The sequence below is a fragment of the Sphaerodactylus townsendi genome, linkage group LG02, assembly GCF_021028975.2.
Source record: "Sphaerodactylus townsendi isolate TG3544 linkage group LG02, MPM_Stown_v2.3, whole genome shotgun sequence".
In the NCBI taxonomy this organism is placed as follows: Eukaryota; Metazoa; Chordata; class Lepidosauria; order Squamata; family Sphaerodactylidae; genus Sphaerodactylus; species Sphaerodactylus townsendi.
Window position 1 is genome coordinate 153,191,956 of NC_059426.1, and position 24,794 is coordinate 153,216,749.

Here is a 24,794-nt window from a genome sequence, read left to right on the forward strand (position 1 = left end):
AATACAGCTGAAGATGGAGGGGCAGATAAAAGGTTTATATGGGTGGGAAGGAGAGAAGAAAGAACAGAAAGTTGCAGTTCTGGGGGTTGTCAGGTGAGTGGAAAGGGTAAATAGTGAGAGGAAGTTGAGACTGAGTGGAGGGGATGGCTGCCTTTTAGAAGTCCTTACAGATTCCCCACTGTGCAACTGGACCTGCCCTGGCAACTGGTGCCATGCAACTCAGCCATAGCTTTCCTGGGTAGAGGATGCCAAGGTACAAAACTGAAGATGGGGAGAAGATAAAGGTAAGTTGACTGGTGAACAGAAAGAAAAGAAGGGAGGAAAGGGGGTGATGCTACATGGGCTTTCATGGAAAGGAAAGAAGGAAGTAGTGGAGTAGAAGAAAATTCCCCACGCAAGTCTGTGGGTTCCTTCTTGTAATAATTGTAACTTCAAACTTGTATGCCGACACTTATAATACACATCCTTACAACTGTGATGCATGTTCAAGGCTGAACAGGGGCTTTCAAACCTTCTGAATCTAAATCCAACATTACCTTCAGAACCACACCAAGTCTCAGGTTGGTTCCCAAAATCTACCTGTTGGCAGAGAAGAGAAGTGGTGGAAAGTTGATAGGACAGAACATGCTTCTTACCTGACCCATACAGTCTTCCATTGTCTGATTTTTCCAGACGGCATCTAATCAAATCTGGGGAAGGAGGTGGGTGCTGCTGCATGAAGAATGGGTTATATACCACATCCAAGAGAGGCCCTTGCTTGTACACAGTGGAAAGTTCTGTCTTCCGGTCAACAAATGATGTTATAGCAGAACCTGTGAAGCATGGCAATATATTATTGGGGATTTCAGCATTTTGTTAAAATCCTGTGTACCAGGAAAAAAACTTGTTAAAAACATCACAGCATGTTTTCCAGGGATACCACAATTCATTGTGGAGGGTCAGATTTACATTAAAATGCTCTAAGAAAACATCTTATTCTGCTTAATCTGGCTCTGCTTTCTAAACAAGAATACTGCTTATTACTTGGAAGTCTGAAGAAATGTATTGTTGAAGAAATGAATTCATAGATAAAGTTAGCAAGTTTAGATCAGTTTGAGGGTTGCCAACTCAGGGTTAGGAAATTCCTGGAGATTTGGGGGTGGAGCCTTGGGAAGGCAGGGTTTGGGGACCTGTCTAGCCCAATGGGCCAAGCTGGCAGGGGCTGATGGGAATTGTAGTCCATGAACATCTGGAGAGCCGCAGGTTGCAGACCCCTGGTCTAGCCTATGAAGTTCCCATTTTCTCCAGGGGAAGTGATCTCTGTGGTCTGAAGATCAGTTTTAATTATAGGAGATCTCCAGCCACACACACACACACACACCCCCGCAACCCTGGAAACTTGTAACTCTTAACTGATTCAAAAAAATGGGAAAAAGGGGAATGCAGAATGTCCATAGGGAAGAATACTAAAGTTGGTATATATGCTGAAAATCAGCAGGCAAATAACACCTTTTCAAGTTGGGTTTGTATTCTGGAATTGTCCCCCTTTTAAAAATTTATTTAATCCAGCATTTCCAGTGCCACAAGATACTCTGCTTGTTTTCCAGATCCCAAGGTCAGGAATGCACTGTCGAGTAAACCTCCTGCCTCACTGAAACTTTCCTGGGCTAAGAGTCTTGAGGTGTATGAATTTCACAATAAGATACTGTTTCCTGACTCAAAGGACTGAGGGGCAAAAAAGAAAAAAAAACATACAGCTAGGAGCTTCAAAAGATACAAATGAAAGAGCACATTGTCATGGGAACCATATCTCCTTGAAACAAGATCTTGGCTCTACTTTCCAAACCAGATTAAGCTGGAGAAATAAAGACAGTTGTTACACAAATCATGGTTGGAAAACACTGGTCTAATTATTTGGACCCAGGTTTGTTTACACAATGTTAGAATAACCACCCTATTTACTCTCAAATCCTGATTGGCTTACAGGTTCAAGGGGTGAATCAGAAGCTGGGGAAATTAAAACCAACCCTGATAAAAGTTAGGGGTTCTTCAAGAAAACAAGTTGCCATATTTGGTCTTAAAAACAGTACGTAGTGCAAAAACCCCGACAAGCACACATTAGGTGTGGTTGATCCAGGGCAACACCTTGGAATCAGTATAGTCCCCGTCACAAAACAAGGCTTCTACTTAGATGCCATATGGTTTTCTTTCATTTTCTTTTACCTTGAATTCCTGTGAGGTGAGAAGAACTACCAAGGTTCCTGGGCTGAATGTAAGCAAGCTTGAATTGTGGAATGACGAAGGGTACTTCCTTGTCCCCTGGCGGGAGTTTGGAAAGGAGATAATCCTCTGAGCAGCCAACCTGCGGCTTCACTGACACAGATGATAAAGGAGGTTTCTCCATAGCATCTAATGTATATTTGGCTGAAACTTCAGAGTCTTTCTCCAGAGATGCTGTTATTTAACATAGAAAGCATAACAAGCACATAATTTTGAATAAGATGCCTGAAATCATCTTTTGTATTTTATAACAGGATCAGTGACAAATAGGGGTTTTTCATATCCCATTGGTCACATCCAGTCAGGGAGAGCAGCAAATAGCAACTATACCAACCCTGAGAAGATTTGCATTGGTTCCCATATCTGGTGACCTAACCTGCTTTCCAACTACCACACAGAATATTTTAAAAGGAGAATTTTAAACTTAAGTGGTCCCAGTTATAAATGCAAGGCCAAATTCAAACCTTATATAAACTATGAAAACTAACCTTCACAATCTAGGCTAAGTCAACCCATGATGAACTGCCAGTCTCACTATCCTACAAAATGTGTTACATATGGAATACAAGACAGGAATAACAAGGCAGTTGCCTACTAAATACAAATTATAAGCGAAACATCAACCCTATTAATAGAGTTTTTGCTCAAATGGGTAGTCATACATTTCACCTACTGATTAATATCACAAAAAGTATTATAAAACTTCTGTCATTCTAGTAGTTGCATTAAAAAAACTTTGCCAAAATTGAAAATATTCAAATTGAACTTACAGGCATGCTTTTCTTTGCCAAGGTACAAACAACTTCCACAGCAGTTCTTGATGAATTCTGTTGCCATTACTGTTTCTAATGCAAGCCGAAATCCATACAGCCAAGGAACCAAAAGGCAAAAATCAGGCCTTTAACAACAACCAAATCATATTTGATTAGAAACATAGTCATTTAGACTGTAGGGAGTTTTACATCTGTGCACAATCTAAATCTTAAAATCATTATCAACTCCATCATTACATTTTATTCACTGTAATTAGTACTTTATAATCAACATTTAGTAAATAGATTATTATATTATTAATATATCTAAGTGTCAATGTGGATACTTAAATCTGGAGATTGGAACCATGAACAGACAAGACAGATCTTTCTATAAACAGAAAAAATGCTCCAGGTTTGTTGAAAAATCTGAAATTAAAACCTCCAAAACACCCCAGAAGGAGTGCCTGTAGCTTTAAGGAATGAATGTTCTCAGTGGCTGTTGCTAGGCAAACTCACAGTACTGCCAGTCAATTCCAGTCTTGCTTTCGGTCAGAAAAAGGTAAAGGGGAGGGGCAGTGACCTTTCTAAGGATGTTTTGACATTTGAAGGAGAACTCATTGGGAATAGGCCTGGAAGTAACCGCCAAGCAACATGCTAACATGCAAGTTTCATGACTTACCCAGACCACGCTGCTCACGACTGTTCAACAGCAGCCACCGACAAAAGCCAGAGTTGTTTAATGGTTAGAGTCAGGGCTGGAGCAACATTTTTTGAAGTGAACAAAAATTAAAAATGCTGTCCCCTTATATTATATATTTTTTTCTTTATATATAGTGTATAATCAATGTTATAAATATATAATCAACAACTCTTTTAAACAACAGAATAAATTATGTTGACTTCTATGAACTGTTAATGAATAATTACACTTTTACATTACTTCATCCATCTATTACATAGCTATGAATTCCTTCTAGAATTCCTGTTGTTGTCAGGAGCCAAGAGAATTCATAGCTAGATGTTAGGAAGACAGACTTTAATGAACTCTGAGGTACAATGAGAGTCATTTCATGGTAGGATTGCTGAAAGGGAGGATTAAGTGAACAGTGGGATCTCCTCAGTGGTGGGATTCAAATAATTTAACAATTGGTTCCGGTTGTGGGATTCAAATGATTTAACAACTGGTTGTTTACAAGCACCATTTTAACAACCGGTTCTGCCGAAGTGGTGCGAACCTGCTGAATCCCACCACTGGCTCTCCTAAAACAAAAGAACTTGTAAACTAAAGCTGTCAATATTCCAGTAAATGGAACCCTGTTAGAGAATTCACTATGTTGGGGAAATCCTTAAACTCAACGAAGGAAGCCTACTACCCAAATTGATTAAATTCAGTTCCCCAAATAAAAAGAAAACAGATTTAAATTCTTTGTTCTAGAAAAAAAAAACTACATTGGCAGTTTATTTCGTTAGCCAAGGCAAGTGCCTGACACCCCCCAAAAATCTACAGCAATTGCAAAAATTCAAAGCAAAGTTTAGGAATTACAGAAATTCTGACCTCACAGTGACACGTAACCAATAACCATCAATCAAGATAGGCATCTCCAGTAAAAGAAGTGAGAAGTCTCGTCCCACTAAAAACTCACCCCTCTTCCAGCCAGGGTCTGGCATCCTTTTCAGCAGCTCAGATCCTAAAGAGAAGGGAGGAGAGCAACGTTTAATGCAGAAGTGACAAAGAACGCAATAACAACTGTGACTGCCAACTTGTCACTAGCAGAGATAATAGAAAAGGTAAGCTCTCTCTTGCCAGGGCATCGTGTCCTTGAGATGAAATAGAGAGAGAGGAGTACAACGTGTAAGGACATTTATTTCTTGAATACAAATTTAACATTAGTAATAATACTTATATTGAATAGAAACCCTCCAGAAAGCTATTCCATAGACGAGCATCACACCCACCCCTGCTCCTTGCTAAAGTCAACTCGAATTAATGCAACCAAGGAAAACAAAACACAGGACTCAATTCAGATCTTAGTTGGCAGGCAGAACATATTGGAGGAGGTGGTCCCATATGAATGCAGATCTCAAGGTATGAAGGACTTTCAAATTAAAACCAGAAATTGAAACAAAAATTGGAACAAATTGACAGTGCTGCAGAACTGGTTATAGATGCTGGAACAGTCCCACTTATAAAGTGGAGAAATCTTCGAAGCAGATCTGCCCCTTGAAGTCCACTGATTCCAAGCAAAGAGCACTCTGCTATTTTAAAGGCTTTGTACCAAATCTATTACTTGAGACTAAGCTGATCCCTCCCACAGCTAGTTTCCAAGAGTAAGAATTTATTTCAGTTTTGAAAACCAGGTGCACTTATTTGTAGACATCTTTGGTAGTGCGCATACAACACAAATTGTGGGAAATTAACAGGAGTTAAGGAAAATGAAACACGTCTCCAGACATAAGTTCACTGAAAAGGAAACAGTACAGATGTCTACAATTGCATCACTGACAATATATAATGCTATAGCCTATTTTTTTTTCCTAACAACCTACTTGCATTTACCAATGTTCCTGTATAGTATTAGATTTGCTTCCTGCCTGGTCTCCTCATTTAAACAGAGCATAGTCTATTGCCAATATCTGGCCAGCCTATACTTGTTGCCTGGATTCTTCCCCAGAGTATTTGACTGGGCATGCAATTCAATATTACATTTGTAAGCAAGAGTGTATAAACAAGATCACTTAACACAGGTTATTTATGCGTGCATTGTTAAGACATTGGAGACACACTCTGGCTTTCTCAAAAACATAAAAGTATCAAAGGGTTTTAATTAGAACAAAAGAGAGAGTAGACTATGCATGACTGAAGTCTGCCCATCTAGGTTAAAGCGCAAGTTTACTATATTTTTCTATTCAGATTTTTAATATATCCATGAATCTCATTTAACCATTTAAAGTTGAGGCACCACCGCTGTCTTAACATGCTCTGCTATGAATACAAAACCTTTTCTTATGAGTCTGGGAAACAATAAGTATGCAGAATTCGCTACATCTGTTTAATTTTGCTTGAAGGAGTTTTATATATGAAGGGCACAGCTGGAGAACATTAGGAGTAACTTTTTCAACAACAACTAGACTCTTTCTTCAAAACATACTTTCTAAAATATTTCCAAGAGACTCAAGCTGCCTCATCCTATCCTAAATCCCCTCCCCCACAGATGCATGATTTTTTGGGAAAATGTTCTGGGAAAGCCTTGTTATCTTCTCATCCATGTAGGAAGTGACAGCTAATGAGAATGTTTGTGGCACTAAAACTAAGCAAAGTGTAAGCCAAAGAGCTCAGGATTTTTTTTTAGTACATGGAACAATGAGATTTGTTGGAAATAAAACCACAGAGGATATTTGGCACTATTTGGTCACAGGAAATTAATACTCAGACCACAGGTGCAAGCTATTCCTCCAGCCTGATACAGACAAAGTTTCAGCCTGATTTATTTTCCTAAATAGGTGGGTCTTTATACCTTGCTTTTATCTATCAGAAGACCTCCCAAAGCAGCTTACAATGGCCTGCCCTGCCCCCAACAGGCTTCTTGTGAGATTTGCGGACTGAAAGAGTTCTGAGAGAACTGTGATTAGCCCAAGATTACTCAACATACTTCATGTGAAGGAGTGGGGAATCAAACCTAGTTCTCCAGATTAGAGTCCGTCGCTCTTAACCACTAAACCAAGTTATGGTTTATTGATAGTATTTTGTACAATTTTCCAGTTGCAGGACTCCTAAAGTGGATTACAAATTAAAAATCATTGAAACCATAAAAGTCAATGAAACCCTAACTACAGTTATCAAGAACAGATTTTATTTTTTAAAATGTTATTGAACTCCCACCTGTTTTTCTGAGACTCAAGGCTGATTACAGAATATACAGCAGCTCAATCAGATGGCACAAAACAATCAACCAACAATGCAATTCGGCTAACATAACAGAATTAGAGAGCAATGCAGACAACAAACTATCTAAGGCAAGGGACATAATAAACAATGCACAGAGCTGATTACAAGATATAGGAACATGCAGTAAAAGCCACTAATGCCTACTATAATCATTGCAACAGTCTACATCCTATTGTGTTAAAGTGCCTTCCTGGACTGCAGCATTTTACTACAGTTCCAATCTCTTTTAAAAATGCTCTCCGGAACATTTTGGTTTTGTACATACTGAGGAATGACAGCAATATGGGAGCTTTCCTGAACTTCTCGGGCAGGACATTCCACGAGCTGCTCATTGAGAATGCATGTGAAGGGATAGATGTCCATCGTATCACATGTTGGGTGGCACCTTTAGAAAGCTTTCCTCGAATAAGCAAAGTTGTCACAGCAGATCATGGCAGCAGAGGCAGGGGTCCTGTATGCAATTCAATTTTCTCATCTAGGCTATGTGGAAGTAGTCAATGTGAGGATCAGCCAAGCAGAATATAAACATTCTTCAAGGCATTGTCAAAGGCTTTCATGGTCGGATTCAACTGGTTCTGGTGGGTTTTCTGGGCTGTGTGGCCATGGTCTGGTGGATCTTGTTCCTAACGTTTTGTCTGCATCTGTGGCTGGCATCTTCAGAGGTGTTATCACAGACTTTTACAGACTTCCCTCTGTGATACACCTCTGAAGATGCCAGCCACAGATGCAGGCGAAACGTTAGGAACAAGATCCACCAGACCACGGCCACAAAGCCCAGAAAACCCACCACAACCAATTCTTCAAGGCGTTTGACTTCTCAAGAAAACAGTGCTCACCCATATGCATCTGCGGCTGTATGTCCTACAGTCTCTGGGTCTCTTCCAAATTAACCTTTCATGCAGATGAATTTATTTTTTTAAACAGACTGTGTACCTGGACATTGAAATTTGGTTGGTGATTCACACATTGCCCAGAGCCAAAGCCGCAAACGGGTTTGAGCAGAAGCATAGGCGCTTGCTCACAGATCCCTTAGGGGAAAGTTTACAATTTCCACGAATGTATGCTCTCAGAATCATTTTGAAGAGTGAACCTGAAGGAGTGACACAACATCTTAATTAGCCCTCAGTACACAGTGTAACTGTAGAGCAGAAGCAACTCCAACTGCCTGCCTGATGTTTCCACACAGACTACTCATTGCTAAATTGTCAAGATCAAAGAGTCTGTCTTTCCACTCAGCTTTTTCTCTCCAATTGTTTCATAATTGTGGGACTACTGAAACACTTTAAGTCTATAGGTGAACTTTTATATATTTAGAAACAAATGCATACTGATGATCCCTTTATCATTACAGGCACTGTATGCAGAGCTGAGGCAACAGATTCAGCCAAGAAAACTATTTCTGCAACAGATTCAGCCAAGAAAGGCTATTTCTCTTCCCATGAGGAAAGAAATAAAATGAATAGTGCTTACACAAGGAAACAAGGAAGAAGAGAGAAGTGTATGGATTTATACCCTGCTTTTCTCAGCCATAAGGAGACTCAAAGCAGCTTGCAAGACTTCTTTCCTTCCTCTCCCCACAACAGACACCTTGCAAGGCCGGTGGGGCTGAGAAAGTTCCAAGAGAACTGTGACTAGCCCAAGGTCACCCACTCGGCTTCAGGCAGAGGACTGAGGAAACAAACCCAGTTCTCCAGATTACAGTCCACCTGCTTTTAACCACTATACCTGGTCACATTCCTATAACCACACACTGAACCTTACAAACACAACAACAGACCAATAGCAGCACAGAATGCTCCTGGACATTGCACGCAACAGGCAAGGGGGAAGTGAAATCCTTTGACACCAAAGAAATAATCATGTATAAATAATAATAATAAATAATAAAAAATAATAATAATAAATAATAAAAATAATAATAATAATAATGTAGCAACAATAAATTGATTAGCATTTGAATATCAACGGCAATCTATCATGTATTGAATGGTGATGTAGTTCAATTAAATTTTGAGTCTACCCTTGTGAAGCCTAAATAGCCTTTTAATAATTTATAATAATTTTGCTCTTGCAACTACCCACACCTAAATTTCTAGAGCAACGTATATAGATGTATGTCCTTCCCGAATCAGGAAATTGTGGTTTTTAAACATATATTGCACAAGGAGTGTTCAGTATCTAAATGCTAACTTCCAGGAGGATGATTTTTAAAAGGGGGGGGGGGCATCACTCTCAGCCACAGTTCAGAAGTCACCCACACTCAATTAAAAACCTTTCTATCATATTGCCTTATTCCTGGCTCTTCTCATTGTGCTGAAAAGTATAATCATGTCGCAGCCAACTTATTATGACCCCATAAGATTTTCAAGGCAAAAGATGAATAGAAGAGGTCTGCCAGAGCCTACCTCTGTGCCGCAATCTTGGACTTCTTGGTGGTCTCCCATCCAGGTGCTAACCCTGACTCCCTTCCAAGATCAGATGAGATCAGGCTAGCCTGGTAACCCCAAGTCAGAACTTCCCATGCAAACTCCTAATTCAAAATATTAGGCCCACACAAAAGGGACCTCTGCAAAATTCTCACAAGACATGTTTTGATGCAGGCAGAAGAATGATGGAATTCAAACCAGGGACACAAACACATTTGTTTAACACATTTGTGACAGGGAGCATGTTATACATTAGATTAGCATTTGCTTTGGGCAGCAAGCAGTAAATGTAGCAATCTATATACTAGTAGGCATGAGGTGATACAATCTCACACACACTCATACTGTTCTAGATAGAAGGTAATTTTGAAAGAAGATGAAATGTATGTGACTAGATCAGGGGTAGGGAACCTGCGGCTCTCCAGATGTTCAGGAACTACAATTCCCATCAGCCTGTGTCAGCATGGCCAATTGGCCATGCTGGTAGGGGCTGATGGGAATTGTAGTTCCTGAACATCTGGAGAGCCGCAGGTTCCCTACCCCTGGACTAGATGCCTGGCTGTTGTGGGTTTTCTGGGCTGCGTGGCCATGGTCTGGTAGTTTTAGCTCCTAATGTTTCACCCACATCTATGGCTGGCTTCTTCAGAAGCATATCACAGTAAGATGTGTTTCTCTCCATGGCACAGTGTGGATTCCGTTCATATCAATCTCATGATGGAGGTATTTCAGAACCAAACCCCTTGGTTTACACAATTTTTAGCACAGGGACTGGTCACTGAATATGACGGCATTCAATAATATTATATCTTCCTCCATAGTGAAGTTTGTCCAAGTTCTGTTACCCGCTACCCTGTTATCTAGCTACTAAACCAACTAGAACACATATCTATAGAAGTGCAGACTCAAGAGACCGTAAAAATGTGATTAGTGCTTAAGATACATGAAACATAAGAAAGGGTTTTTATAATGCGTGTGAAAGCCTGCCAGATACACTCCTAAAGAATCCAATCATTATTATTTAATCTAGTTAGACAAGAGAACATAATTATTTTAATGATTCCCAGATTTGCCTGGCCACACTACACAACAAAGTTAATCAGATAAACCTGATATCAAAGACTTTACTCCCAGACACAGGACACAAATATTTGAAGCGGGAAGGAAAGACTTTCAACAACCAATTAAGTAAATTAGGACATATTAATAGGAACTGACTGTAAAGAGAATAAATAATCAAGTACTGGACATGATCTCAAAAGAAAGCAGGTCTTGCCTTGGTTGTTTTAAATAAGTTACCACCTGTCAGTCAATACATGAATTGCTTCTTTGGTCCAATGCCCTGCAGATACATCTTAAATCAGTATTTGAACCCAAAAATGTATACCACTGTTACTAAATTATGCACATACTCCCACAAAGTTAAGAAAGATAAATGATATCAGAATCAGGGCCAAATTACAAGCAATGTAGAAGTCCCAAGGATTCCCCCCCCACACACACACACACACACCAAACAGATTCAAAAGGCTCTGAATTTGATCAGAGCAGCAAGGCTGGAATGTGGGCCTTTTCCACACAAGATACTTACAATGTTTTCCAGATGATAATAAAATGTTTCCTTTAAGGGGTTTTGCACAAGTTTTTCCCTGTTTGGTTTAAAAAATGTTTCCAAGCAGCTTTTTCTCCATGGTTTCTGAAAACACTGTTACGATGTATTCGGATGAAACATTTCCAAGCCGGCTTTCCTCACAGTGAAGTCATATTTAAAAAGTTTTATCTTTTTTGCTGCCGTTTTCCACGCCTCTGTGCCATCACCCAATGGGTCCTGGTTCTCATATAGTGGCAAACCACAGCTTTTAAATACATTAACAAACCCAAGCAGCCCACCAATTTGCATGCTCTCTGCGTCTTGTACAGTCTCCCCTCAATACAGTGGAACCTCAGTTTTCATTGGCACTTACCGAGGCTCCCATTGGCAAGCAATGGAGCAGCGGAAGTCGTAATTTTGTGTCCACCGAGAATTAGCACAATAACACCTGTGACGAAACCAATGAAAACCAGAGTATGCGATTTGAACAGAAACCGAGGCAACTTCTCATTGAAAAAAACCAACGAAAACGGAAGCCGACGAAAACCGATGGCAAAGTTAACCGAGGTTCCACTGTATAGGCAATTAAGATATTTCTGTTCCCCATAAACTATGGTTTGTACTTGCAGTGAAAGCCAGGATTAAACCATGGTTTTGAATCCTAGTTTGTAGGGAAAGCACAAACCATAGTTTGCTTGTGCCAACAGAACAACAAACTATGGCTTGTTGTAGTTGGCTATTTTTGATGGCAGAAGAGATAGAATGCAAGCCCAAGGATTCCCCCAAATTCACATTATATCAGAATCAAGCTAGAGAGCATCCAAATGTCCCCAAGGATGCAACTATGTGGAGGAACCTCTGGCCTGGCCCACCCATGCAGACAGTTCACACTTCCCAACAGCAGTTTTGATGCTTTATTCAGCAAATCATGAACAGGTCAAGATACTACCTACACATGGATTAACCAACAGGTATCTGAACCATTCCAAAGACTAAACCAAGCAGTCTGACACTACATAGTTTCCCAGAGCAACTACAAAATCGTCAAATATTTAATTCACTGCATGCGCTAACAACATTGTTCCAGAAGACTACCTCAAACATATGCAACATGAAAGCACAAGTAATCAACCAATCAAAATTGTACACTAAAACTCCTGAGTCAACAAAAAACAAACAAACAAAAAAAAGCCACATCATTAGAAAATGAATGTATTAATGGGCTGGGGTGCCAATTGTGATGTTATAGCACAAATAAGTCAGGGACCAACATTTTTGCTCTTTTGCAAGGCTTACACACAAGTTTTTAGCCAGAAAAAAGACATTATGCTGCACTGATGCCTTACACCAAAGTATGAAAAGTCAAAAGGTATTTGGATACTTGTATAGCTACACAAGCTGGAAAGAACATTTGAGTCAAGGGCATTTTCTGCACGGACCATATATCCTGGGATAAGGAGGTGAAACATCCCAGTTTGGCCATAACTAAGGCCCACCCTGCAAAATTTCCCTTATCCTGCAGCTTTCAAAAAATGATAAATTGGTGATTCTTTTTTTTAAAAAAGCGCCTATCCTGCTTCCATGCAAATACCGTGGGAGACGGACCGGTTTATTTTTCCTGCCTCGCTACCTGCAGCCATTCAGAACGTCGGAAAAATGGGACAGTTCACGCATGCGTGGCAACGTTGGCGAGGAAAATGAAACTAAACTGGGAGCAGTGCGTAATCACTTGGAGTTCTTCCTCCTGGCCTGAACACGCTGATGGGCTGCTGTGCGGAGGGAGAATCCGAGATAGAAACATCCTGGTATGTATGATACCGGTTTTCCCCTAGGATATTTTGTCCAGAAAACAACAAGGAGTGAGGGGCAGAAGTGCTTGTGTTTGTTTTACGGGATTTCTTTATTTGTGAATCTAGTGAGCAGTGACAGGAACAGGGAAATAGGCTCAGCAAAATCTGCCTCCTGCTACAGTGCCAAAGAAGAGAAGAACCAGTATGCATTATGCATTATTCAACTTCTCCTTGGCATCCTAATGTAAAAGGAGGAATAGACAGGTTTGGGAAGAAAAGACAGGAAGCCCCATTTTGTATCATCTGCTCTTTTTGGCTTATATCATACGACGCAAAGGGCATAGCAGCTCATGAGTGGCTGCTGGCTGTGTGCATTTGCCACACCCGCATTCTCTCATTTCATTTAATACCTGATTATTCCTTAATTCCCTTGAAGTGAATATCCACGTTATGATTCTCTTACATAATCTCCTCTTTCCAGCAAGATATTAAATACTCATACTGACTGTGAGACATCTTGTGCTTTCACCTTTCTATTAGGTTCAGCTTGCTGATAGCCTCACTGTGATCATTATATACAACACTACCGTTGAGGCTGCCTGACGGAGTTTCATCAATTCTTCCACAATCTATTCTTCCAGTTGAGCTGACGGAGAGAAAAAATGAGAAGCAAAATGACCACAAAGCAAAAATCTAGTCTTTCCCAGTTAAGTTTCGTTGGGCTAACTGGAATCCTCATGCTACCTGCAATCACGTTATTCTTCACCTGCAGAGAGAACAGTACAGTCCAACCTAACAAAAAATTCAAACAATTCTTATTGTTTAAGCATAAGTGCTATCAAGTCACAACTAACAGGAATCTCAAAAGGGGTTTTTTTCAAGGCAAGCAAAAACCAGACACTTCTTGCCATTGCCTTCCTTGGCGATCTCCTCCATCCAATTACTGAGCCTGCTTAGTTTTCGACTCCTGATGAGATCTGACTATATGACGTCACTTTCCCTTCAGTTGTTTAAACACAGAAGGGTGCAACTGGAATCCTGAGAGATGCCACCTCACCAGAAGAAATCACCTTCTCTACACTTAACAGCCATTCTACTAAAATAAAATGTGGTCTGTACTACGGTATACTACTGTACTACGGTACTCCTGTAAGTTCATAGAATCGTAGAGTTGGAAGAGACCTCAAGGGCCATCAACACATAATCAAGTTGGCTCTTGTTGTGTAATTCTGCATCATTTGATGAGCCATGCTTTGCTTCAGTTCTATTTTTTAGACTTCTGGTTGGATCGCCAACCGAAATATTATTTCATTGTTTACTCAATCCTGTTGCTTGAATTGACTCACTCTGTGTAATCTGCCTTCAGTCCCAGTGAGAAAGGTGGGACTATAAGTAACATACATTTTAAAAAGCAGTTTTACAAAAACACGCCATCCCCTCATGGGCAAGGGTACTAAAGATCTACTAAAACGAAATCATTATGCATGAGTTTTATCACGTTTGGACTATGAACAACTCTGACATGGAACCCAGGAATTAGATGTTACTCAGGAGCAAGGCGGCTGGTTTGTAAATAAAGTGGAAGCTGCTATCAATACATATATTTTTGAAGAAAAGCAAAAACAAACAAAAACAAATAATACCCATACATAGTTTTCCACATGGGAACAGGTTTGTGTAGTTTCTTTATTCGGTGGGACAGAAAATGGCAGGTCCTGATAGTAGGCCAAGGAAATAGTTTCATACTTGCTTAGTGACCATCATCCCAACACTACTGAATCAGTTGCCAGGTTTTTAACAAAGGCACTTGGATCAAGGGTGAAACCTTTGTGTAAATTTTAGTCAATTGGTTTTAACATAATTTGCATTTTACCACTTTTTATATGCCATTAAAGGTATTGTATTTGTATTTGTATTTGACAGCTGTCTGGAGCAACATAAATGCTATTTTATCTAAGTTCCATCTTTCACAGTGCAAGGCAAAATGCTTTTGACAAAAATGGTTCTCTGACGCTAAAAGAGAATTGGGGGAAGGCGGGCACTAGGACCCCACGGAGCATTCAACATAAGAAGACCCAGCAAGATGTGGCAAATTAATTCATACATCTTCTTGGATCTTTATATTGAACACAGTATAATAATGACTTTTTTAAAGCACAGCACAGCATAGCGAGTTAAAAGTTCCAGTAATTTATACAAGAAGAGAGAAAAATAAATTAAGGAAAGTAATTAAGAGTTTTTAAAAACCCACCCAAAATCAAGCATTTTTATTAACTACATTATATAACAAGATACCAGAAGGGATAGAACTGAATATTTATATGCACGTTTTATAAAAACCACTTGTTACTGAACAAGCCATACTGGAGCAATCGTTAACCATAGGATTCCCCCCTCCCCATACATTGCAGAAACACCTATGAAGACATCCAACCATAGTATCAGCCTGACCTAAAATTTAAAAGGTATGGCAGCTCCTTGTTATGCAAGTAAGCCACTAACTGTCTTTGGCTGGGAAATAACTTCCTCTTTAGGTTGTTTATCGTGTAATTATCTGTTACAGTGTTTTATGTCTTCCCTCTCACATTCCTGGTAATGATCTTCATCAAGGAAAGAAAACACTAGGAGAATATTCAGTTTCTACTAACATCATAACTTCTGTAAACACCTTCCTCCTCAAGCATTAGAGCTGAAGATATTTTATGCCCCTATGGTTGAAAGAACAATTATGCAGATTTTGACATTTTCTTTGTTGTCCCAGTGCACTGGGTTGCCAAATTCCAGGTGAGGCCTGGAGATCTCCTGGAATTATAAATGGTCTCCAGACCTACAGAGGTCAACTCCTTTGGAGAAAATGGCTGCTTTGGAGGGTGGACTCTATGACCTTATATCCCACTAAAGTCTCTCACCTCGCCAAATGTGTGTTTGCGTTCTGAGGGCTTGGGAATGCTTTTGTGTGTGTGATGTTCTTTGTCCTGGCTGTGTGCTTGCCTCAGGCTTCTCAGAGGCGGGGCTTATGGGGAGTCACCACCTCTATTTAACTGTCATTCAGCTGTCTTCAGCACTTTCATTGAGACAGTGGTGTGCGCCAAGTGACATGCCCAGTATTAGGCAGGGGGTGGGGTTTGTCAGTAAGCAGAACTCTTGGGGGAGACAATAGAAAGTGAGTTAGAGTCTGGATGCGGGGTAGGGGTTCCAGACACTAGGTCTCATTCCCTGGAGCTCAGTGAACAAGTCCATGGTTCACCAGGCAAGACTTTTTAAAGGAAACACTGCTAAAGACTACTAAATATGGATAGTCAGGGAGTTGTTGCAGTTACTAGACCTGACCTGTAAAACTGGAAGAGAGTTAGTTCTGTCTAATTCCCCTTCAGGTTGTCAATGTTTTATTTTTTTAAAATAGGCTGCAGTTCAATCTTGATAACAGTACTTCATGTCATAAAGAATGTCACATGTCATCAATATCAGATTCAATGGATTACCAACTTTCGGTCACTTGATTTTGAACGCAGCTCTACAATTGGATGCCATCAAGATTAAACACAAGTTGGCACTTTAACCATATAAGAATTGCAAGCACCCCTTCAACGTAACAGGGTTTCACTGTCCTCACTAGGGGAAATGGAAGACCCTTAGAAATGAAGTCTTAAAATTACTGAGAAAACTGGGTAGCCATTTCACTGCTAATGCTAATTGGGAGACTTATAGTGCAATCCTCTGGGCATTTTCCTGGGAGTAAGCGCCACAGTATAGATCTGAGTAGAATTCTGAGTAGACCTGTTTAGCATTGCCCTCTTACAATTCAAACTGAAGGAGAGCTGCACCCTTCTAAATTCATGGGTTTAGAGAGGAATAGCTCCGTTTAGAATTGCATTGTAAGAGCAGAAGCACACATTGAGGAAACACAGAGATGCCACAGGAAACAGCAGCCCCATAGCAAGCTCTTACCTCTGTAATATGTAGCTAAACATACCATACATATTGACGTCACCACACTAAATATTTACAGACTCCACGGGGAGCAACCAAGGATGGTGTCAGGCTACAGCAGGGGAGAACTTGTCACAGGTCAATCATCTGTAGTGGCAAAACACTTACATTAACAACATAATGTTCAGGCCTTGCATACCTATTACCTAACCTGTCTGAGCTGCTGCCCTTTCAGCGAGACAGTAAACCCTTTCTCAAGGTGGAAAAATATTTTAAACAGGATTGGGATTAAACTGGAAAATACTTTATAAACATATTGACATTACTTTTCAAACATGTTGACAATGTAAAATATGTTCTATTGTAAAGACCTAAAAGCGATTAAAAAGCACATAAGAAGTAATTTTGTGTTTGATACAGAGAAGCTTGTAAGAAAAACACGGAAGAAAAGTATGCGTAGCATCAGGAAGGTCACGTACTGCCTGAAGTTCTGTTGGGGATACACAAAACTGCCGAAGTCACATGAAGCATTTATTACCTGCATTTATTTTTCATGTGTCTGTTTCTTTGAAATGGCATAGCTTACAAAAATTTAGAATCATTAAGAATAATAACCATTTTCGGACCACTGAAAAGCGCTACAAGTATTAATGCTATTTCTCCAGCTTTCTTGGGAGGCTGGAAGGATGTGTACAAAGCATGCATTATTTGAGCCACTGTGCATTCACCAAATCATACATTAATTGGCTGGTGCCTGTAATTGCACGAACCCACCTTTCTCTTCCCCATTCCAGAATTGTCATGTGTATCTCTGAAAATTCATTTGCCTTTTTTAAAAAAGACAGAGAAAAGTGACAAGTAAGCATAGAAATGAAAAAGAAACCTCCATGTGCCACTTTTTAAAAAATGGACAGTCAGCTCAAATGAAAAAGAACTAAAACTGAAATTGCTTTTAAGTCCATTTGCTAAATGCATGGTGAAGACAAGGGGAAGAAAAGCTCTGTCAGTTTCATTGGGAAGGAGAGAAAAATTCGTTGAAAGGTAAGGGAAGTAAGCATATTTACACATCTAAAGACAAAATTGTATACCGCTGCCCCAAAACAAGCAAGTTAAAAGTGGTTTCCAATGAAAAGGACCTGTAATATCCTACAAGCTTCACACCTTTTTAAAAAAACCAATTCTAAGAGAATGCATTCTTGGAGAGGATCAATAACAGGCCGTGCGACATTAATCAGTTCATCGCATGGCGGGTGCTGGAATGGCTGGCTGGATCTAAGTAGAACATTTTTTAATGGCATGTGATTGTCTGTTATCAACCCCTAATATGTATTTGTTTTTGCATTGCTGTGCCTAGCATGGGTGCACCCCCTGCTCTCTTCATTCTGTGCCAGAATTTAATCATGGCATTATAGTTACCATAAGTGGTGCTCCCACAAGATGGGGTGGGGGGGACAAACGGCCCAGGCGGCAGCGTGGAGGGGGGGCGGACAAGCGCTCCCCCACACCCCTCCCCCTTGGGCTGCCCTGTGGCTCGGAGCAGCCTAGCAGAGGTCGGATGCCCAGCAGCAGCCGAGCCAGGCTGCTCTTTTAACTTTTTACCTGCTTTTTAACTGCTTTTACATCTTTTAAGTACAGTAAGTGGGGCACAGGGGGTGCCATTTTGCCCCGGCCCCAGTTTTCCCCCCTACAACACTGATAGTAACACAACTGGTTAACTGATAAAGACAGCCTGAATTTGGGAGATCTTTTGATAAAAGGAATAAAAGTAAATGAAAATTACACAGTACAGTGCAGCCAAGCTGAATTGTAAGTTAACCTTTCCACACGATCATCATCCAACAGGAAACACATCAAAAGCATATTCCCAACAGTTGTTTACACATTCACATCAGTGGGAAAAGAGCTAAAATTTGTTTTAAGTGACATTTTTGACTAACATCTAATACTACAATGTCTTTCAGGCACTTCCCTGGACTGTATTTCTAAATGGAAAAGCTAGAAAAACAGGGTGGCATAATCCAACAATCCAGCTTTGGTAGTCATCAGCAGAGATTTTAACACCAAGAATGTCAAACAGAACTTAAAGTACATGGAAGCACAGGAAATTGAAACTAAAGTAGAAGACTTGACTGAGTAGAGTGACCATAAAAAAGTACTATTGCTCACTAAGTAGATGGAATTTAATAGAGTGAAGCAATAAACCAGGCTCTCTTAATATACATAGCAACTCAGAAACAAGAATGCCAGTTAAAAGTTCCAGAATGCAAAAATCAATAATAGAGCAAGAGAGTCCAAAGTTGTTATGCTTCTGAAACTACTATCCACACATTAATTATACTGACTGGATCCTGAACCGGATGGAATACCACAAAAATTAACCGAATACACTAAAAAGGCCATGATTCTGCCTAGTTTTAAATCTGTACTGAATACAAATTTTAAATGCTGTGATAGGGCAAGGGCCGAGTTTATATCCTGCAGTTATTTTTTGGACAGCGCTGTTTCTGTGACTGGCAAATCCACTCACTTAGCTGGATAAGGAAGCATGTAAAGGAAATGGCAGATATGATAAACAGGAGTGAATGAATCTATTATGTTTCGTGACTTGAGCACTTTGATGCAATTGAAAGCCAGGTGAAAAGCAGTTTGCTTACCCAGAGAAGGCACTGGTTTTAGTTACCTATGACTTTAAAATGAAGACATGAAAACTATGGGTGGAAATTATACTTAAAAGATCAAAATTCAAAAAGCTACAGGGCAACAATAATTCTAGAAAAATATAAATTATTTTAAAAATTCAATCTTTTAGTAGCTGTGAGCGCTTCTTTCTTGGATAGCTTAACGCTATCAACACCCACTAATAACAATTGTGTACCATCAAGCTGTAACCAACTCATGGGGACCATAGGACCATGGGGTTTTCAGGAAAGAGATGAGTAGCTGAGGTCTGATATTCTCTTCCTCTGTCAACACCAGTCATCCTTGGTGGTCTCATATCTAAGTACTAATTATGGCCAACTCTGTATATTACACCAACCCAATAGGACAAGGTAGGCTGAGAAACTATTCACACACTAAGAGCCAGCATAGTGTAGTGGTTAGGAGCAGGCGGATTCTAATCTGGAGAACCAGGTTTGATTCCCCACTCCTCCACCTGACAGAAGCTTCTCTGGTGAACCAGAGGTGTTTTCATATTCCTACATTCCTGCTAGGTGACCTTGGGCTAGTCACAGTTCTTCGGAACTTTCTCAGCCCCACCTACCTCACAAGGTGTCTGTTGTGGGGAGAGGAAGGGAAAAGAGTTTGTAAGCCACCTTGAGCCTCCTCACAAGAGAGAAAGGTAGGGTATAAATCCAAACTCTTCTTCTTTTTTAATTTTCTACAGAGAGAACAATTCCTGCCCACAGAGCACAACCTTCTTTCCTCCCTGCTATCAGGGAAGGAGTGTTACACTGGGCAGGCAAAAATTGTTCTCCACAGAAATGGTGAAGTGGATCCAAGGCAAACTTTACAGTCACAGATGAACTGGGCAATCTATGGTTGGGGCGCTGTGTGGTTTCTGGGCTGTATGGCCATGTTCCAGCAGCATTCTCTCCTTAGGAGAGAATTCTTAGGAGAGAATGCTGCTAGAACATGGCCATACAGCCCAGAAACCACACAGCACCCCAGTGATTTCGGCCATGAAAGCCTTCGACAAAATCTATGGTTGCACATGAGATTTTTCATAAGCAACTAAGGTTCTCCTCTCTTGATGGAGTAATTCTCTGAACTGAATAAGTGACAACATGTATATTTTTAGATAAAGGGTGGTCCGTACAAAATTGTATTTGCACTTTATTTAAATAAACAGTATTATTGAATCAGGAAAATCATTAAAAAGCAAATACATAAATCCCTCAACACTTGAAGAATCCAACGCACTAGACGTCCCAGTCGATGTAATAAAGCACCCAGGAGCTCTTTTTGTAAAACACATTGAGATGGGTATGTGCTGAAAACATAAAGAAAGTCACAGGGCTAGTTCAAACTGAACCAACAGATTTTACTGAGTTACATCAAATGGCTGGACATACTTAAGCACACCCAAGGAGCCAGGTGGCTCAGAGAATATGTGCAACAGCATGGTCTGGTACAGGGACAGAACGTTCCGATATTGCAACTTCCCCCAGGGGAATTTTGAATGAAAGATGCCTGCGATGGTGGTTAACAAGCTAATATTATTTACATAAGGTGAATTCCCTTGCTAATTTGAACAACTGAGAAGCAATACTGCTTGACAACTACATACTTTTATCTGAAACAAAATTAGACTGGTTTGCTTGAATAGATCACCTCAACCCTCAAAAAGTTCACTGGGCCGATGCCTTCCTGAGTTCTTAGAGATTAACAGCATCAAGATAAGCAAGTTCACAGGAGTCAAGCTAGAGCAGTGGTGGCGAACCTTTTGCACTCCAGATGTTACGGACTACAATTCCCATCAGCCCCCAATTGGCCATGCTGGCAGGGGCTGATGGGAATTGTAGTCCATAGCATCTGGAGTGCAAAAGGTTCGCCACCACAGAGCTAGAGTGTGATAAAGAAATGCCACTCAGGACTATGCAGATAAAATGTTTTACCCATATCCTGATATACTGCAGTTTGACAGGGCCAATGGTTGAGGGCACCAATGTTTTTATCCATCTCTAGCTGGCCTCTCTTCGCTCCTCTTATTTTTATTGGTTATTATCTAATGCGGGTATATGAGGGGGTACTGTAATTCTAGGTGTTCCTCCTTCACAGGTTAGTACTATTTTAAGATGCCAGATTTTACTGTTATGCTGGTTTTATCAGAATTTATAATATTGATGATAGCTGCTCTAAGCCTGTTGTAATATGGAAAAGCAGGTTAGAAGTTTAAACAATAAATAAATAAGCACAATAATCAAGGTAACTGCTACACTGATAGCACTGGAGATGAATTCACAAATGCTGCACTGATGGAAAACTTATGCAATTCTGTATCTGCACAGTCTACATAACACCAAATAGTCTCTAAACCCACCCACCCCCATTCTTTGAAGCATATATAAACATTAGTTTCTTTTGATTTAAAGGGATCTGAATATATTTTAAGTGTTCTTTCTCTTTCCATTTGTGCATATAATACAAATATAAACCTCTAGTGATTAAAACAATTTAAATAAACGAAACAAATTCAGCACATATAAGTTCAATGCAAGAAGCAGAACATATACTGATATGGACTTTTGCTGAGCACTCTCACCCACCTTCCATTGCCCATCTTTCTTACTACAAAGGCTAAATCTTAGTGTTTTGTCCTGAAGGAGGTGTTTTCTTGTGGCTTTGAAAATAAACACATGTGGTACAGGGAAATAGGACTTGGAATATCTGTATGCTCTTGAATATTTCTAATTGGTTGCTTACAGAACATTAATCAGCCAGGGGATGAGGTAATCTCTAACTAAAGTGTCATTTGACCAGTGTATCAAAATCAGTGTACCAAAATTCATAGTGCTAGGCCCCAACCTAAAGAAAGTTAGTTTTGTTTAAACTCAAGAGCAGAAATGTGACATAGCTCAATTAAAATGCTCCCAATTTCAGGCAATGTCGTCATTTTTTTAATCGGGTTCCTAGTTTTTAAGGAACACAGGGATCACTACTTTGTCAGACCACACCACATTCACTATTAAGAACGTTATTAATGGTTAGCATGGAGGAATGAATAATACCTACACTTTTCTTAGTTACCTTACATGGATTTAGTAGTACATTCTGGACAGTGGGAAGTGCTATATGCAGTTTCTAACTGTGCTATATGCAGTTTCTAACTGTAATCCTAGTCCTAATACACTGCTTATTGGAGTTCTTTGTATCTAAATTGCTTTTCAGATTTTGCAATTCACCTTGAGTCTCAGCAACAAAGGTAGGGTATAAATGAAGAGGGGGATAAGGCTCAGCTTCAAACCCCTTCCTCTTTGATTTGCACCCATCTCAAATAACACGTGGCAGCCAGACGCAACATCAGCACAACCCGATGATGAACAACGTACAAGCATCTGTTACAATACGGATATTCATTCTTACACACGTCTGATGATGCTGTGCAACAACTATAGCGGCTTACATTAGGGAAAAAACACACACACAAAGAGACAAGTATTTATTTTAAAGCTAGCAAATCAACTAGTATGAGAACTGCATTTGATCACGTCAAGTCCAAAACCAATCCGAGGAAGTGAAAACTTCAAACCCACCGCTTTTTCGAGAGGATAAAGCAGAGCATCAAGTCACTCTTCTGCAGGGAAAAAAGCAGCAGTTGGCATGCCGGGCGCGCCTGCCACCACCTTCTGCAGGTCTCCTTTCAGGACACGACGCGTATAAATCCCCAGCAGGTGTGGCACCCTCGCCCGGCACCTCTTCCTGACCCGACCCCAGGTACAAACCACCACCCCTTCCAGTCCAGAGAATGGGTCTACCTGAGCAAGGGGCCGTCGTCGATCAGTCCCCTTCCTCCTCCATCCCTGCCTTCCTCCAGGCCGGTCCTGCAGCAAAAGAGCCACCCGCAGCGAAGTCCAAGCCCTCCAGGCAGACGCTCCCAGCTCCGCCCCCGAAGGGAACCGCCCCGCCTCACACTCCGACTCCACCTGCAAACTTTCAGCCGGGATGTCCCTGCCGCTTGAAAAGGTCCCGCGGTTACGCCTGGGGCTGCTGCCGCCGCCTCCTGCTTTCCATACCGACAGCGTGGCCCATTCTGCTCCTTTCCTTCACATGTGCTTACTCAGAAGTAAGGCCCACTTTCGCCAAGAGCATTGCTGTCAATCAAGGGTCTTAGTGGCTCCTTTCCGGCACAACAAAAAAGTTTGAAGCCGCTGGTAACCCGTTCCCGAACTCTGCACTCTTGGTCTGTTGGGGATACTCCGGCCACGTAGTTTGCAAAGACGCGCTGCTTTTTCTTGCGCCTGCGCCAAAGGGGTCCCCGAAGGTCTCTTTCCTACTGAAAGCTCGCCTCGGTTGGGTTCCGTAAATGTTTTGGTCTGGATCTTCCGGCCAGTCGCGGTGCTTCCATGGAGTCTCCTCGGCTCTCACACTTTGGCTCACCTATTGCTTGCAGACCCCCACCCCCGTCTGTCTATCTTCTAATTCTTGTTAAAAAAACAAAGGTTGCCAGTATGCGCAGGTGTTCCTCTCCCTGCTTGAAGCGAGGTCGAAGGCATGCAGCTCTTCTTCCTTACCTTGACGTTTTTCAAAGCCTTTCCTATGGGTCCTAAAGTGAGGCTCGTTTGTGTTGTGCAAATAATGGAATTTACAAGCTTGCAATGGATGGGTGTGGTGGCCCCACTCGGCCAGTTATCTTTAAATCGCATCTGCTAGCCTGGCTTTAAGAGCCTCTGTTTCTGGGCACGTGGCCTTAAAAATGGGCTTCCACTTGTGTTCCTTCGGTTTATTTGTTTTTTTGTCTCTCCCAATCAAAAGGCCAAGGCGAGGAAGTCCATTGGCCACTTAGATATAACATGAACACATTCTGTGCTCCACAACCAGGGTTGCAACCAGAGTTTGAGGAGGATTCCTCCACAGGGATTGTCATTTGCATCCACATAGTTACAATGGGGACAATGGGAGTGTAAGGAACAGCCTTCCCCACTCTCCATTTCAGACCTCATGTGGTTGTTCTCAGAACCATTCACATCTCCCTAACTCATTGGCTGAGGCCACAATTAAATGTGTAATTAATATTCATGTTGTTGGCACCAACTTCTAGTTCCCCCCCCCCCAAAAAAATGACAAATGTGTTGCTAGAACTGGGTTAGATTGGATTGAATGACTCCATGCCTCTAAACAGCAGAGTTTTTCCTTTAGCGAGCTGAGGCTTCCACCAGTGAAACATACCTCTTCGTCCAATGGAAGATTGAAGAAGGTCTTACTGTTAGCAAAGCAGACTCAAAAACTCCAACCTATTGAAGCCGGTAAAAACAGTCAATACCGCCACTGTTCAACACTGTGATTCTTGAATGTTCAGGAATGGGCCTTTGGCTCTGAGGTGGATCTACGACTTCATCTCACCGAAACCTGAAATGGCGCCTGTGGTTCTATCTCACGGTC

General features: G+C 40.9%; 1 protein-coding gene across 3 annotated transcripts in view; it reads right to left on the reverse strand.

The window, feature by feature from the left end:
• TC2N (tandem C2 domains, nuclear) overlaps nucleotides 1-23,721 on the reverse strand; it is a 43,608-nt gene extending 19,887 nt beyond the window's left edge. Inside the window, exons 1-6 of one of the 3 annotated variants that reach the window (XM_048485210.1) lie at nucleotides 23,171-23,721; nucleotides 4,658-4,702; nucleotides 3,694-3,769; nucleotides 3,030-3,157; nucleotides 2,203-2,433; nucleotides 636-812 (exon numbers count right to left, since the gene is read on the reverse strand). In XM_048485210.1, coding sequence (XP_048341167.1) covers nucleotides 636-812; nucleotides 2,203-2,433; nucleotides 3,030-3,096 — 475 coding nt within the window. In that variant the 5' untranslated portion in view covers nucleotides 3,097-3,157; nucleotides 3,694-3,769; nucleotides 4,658-4,702; nucleotides 23,171-23,721. The remainder of the gene's footprint in view (nucleotides 1-635; nucleotides 813-2,202; nucleotides 2,434-3,029; nucleotides 3,158-3,693; nucleotides 3,770-4,657; nucleotides 4,703-23,170) is intronic. The other 2 variants (XM_048485208.1, XM_048485209.1) reach the window with 2 other exon arrangements.
• Between the last annotated feature and the right edge of the window lie 1,073 nt (nucleotides 23,722-24,794).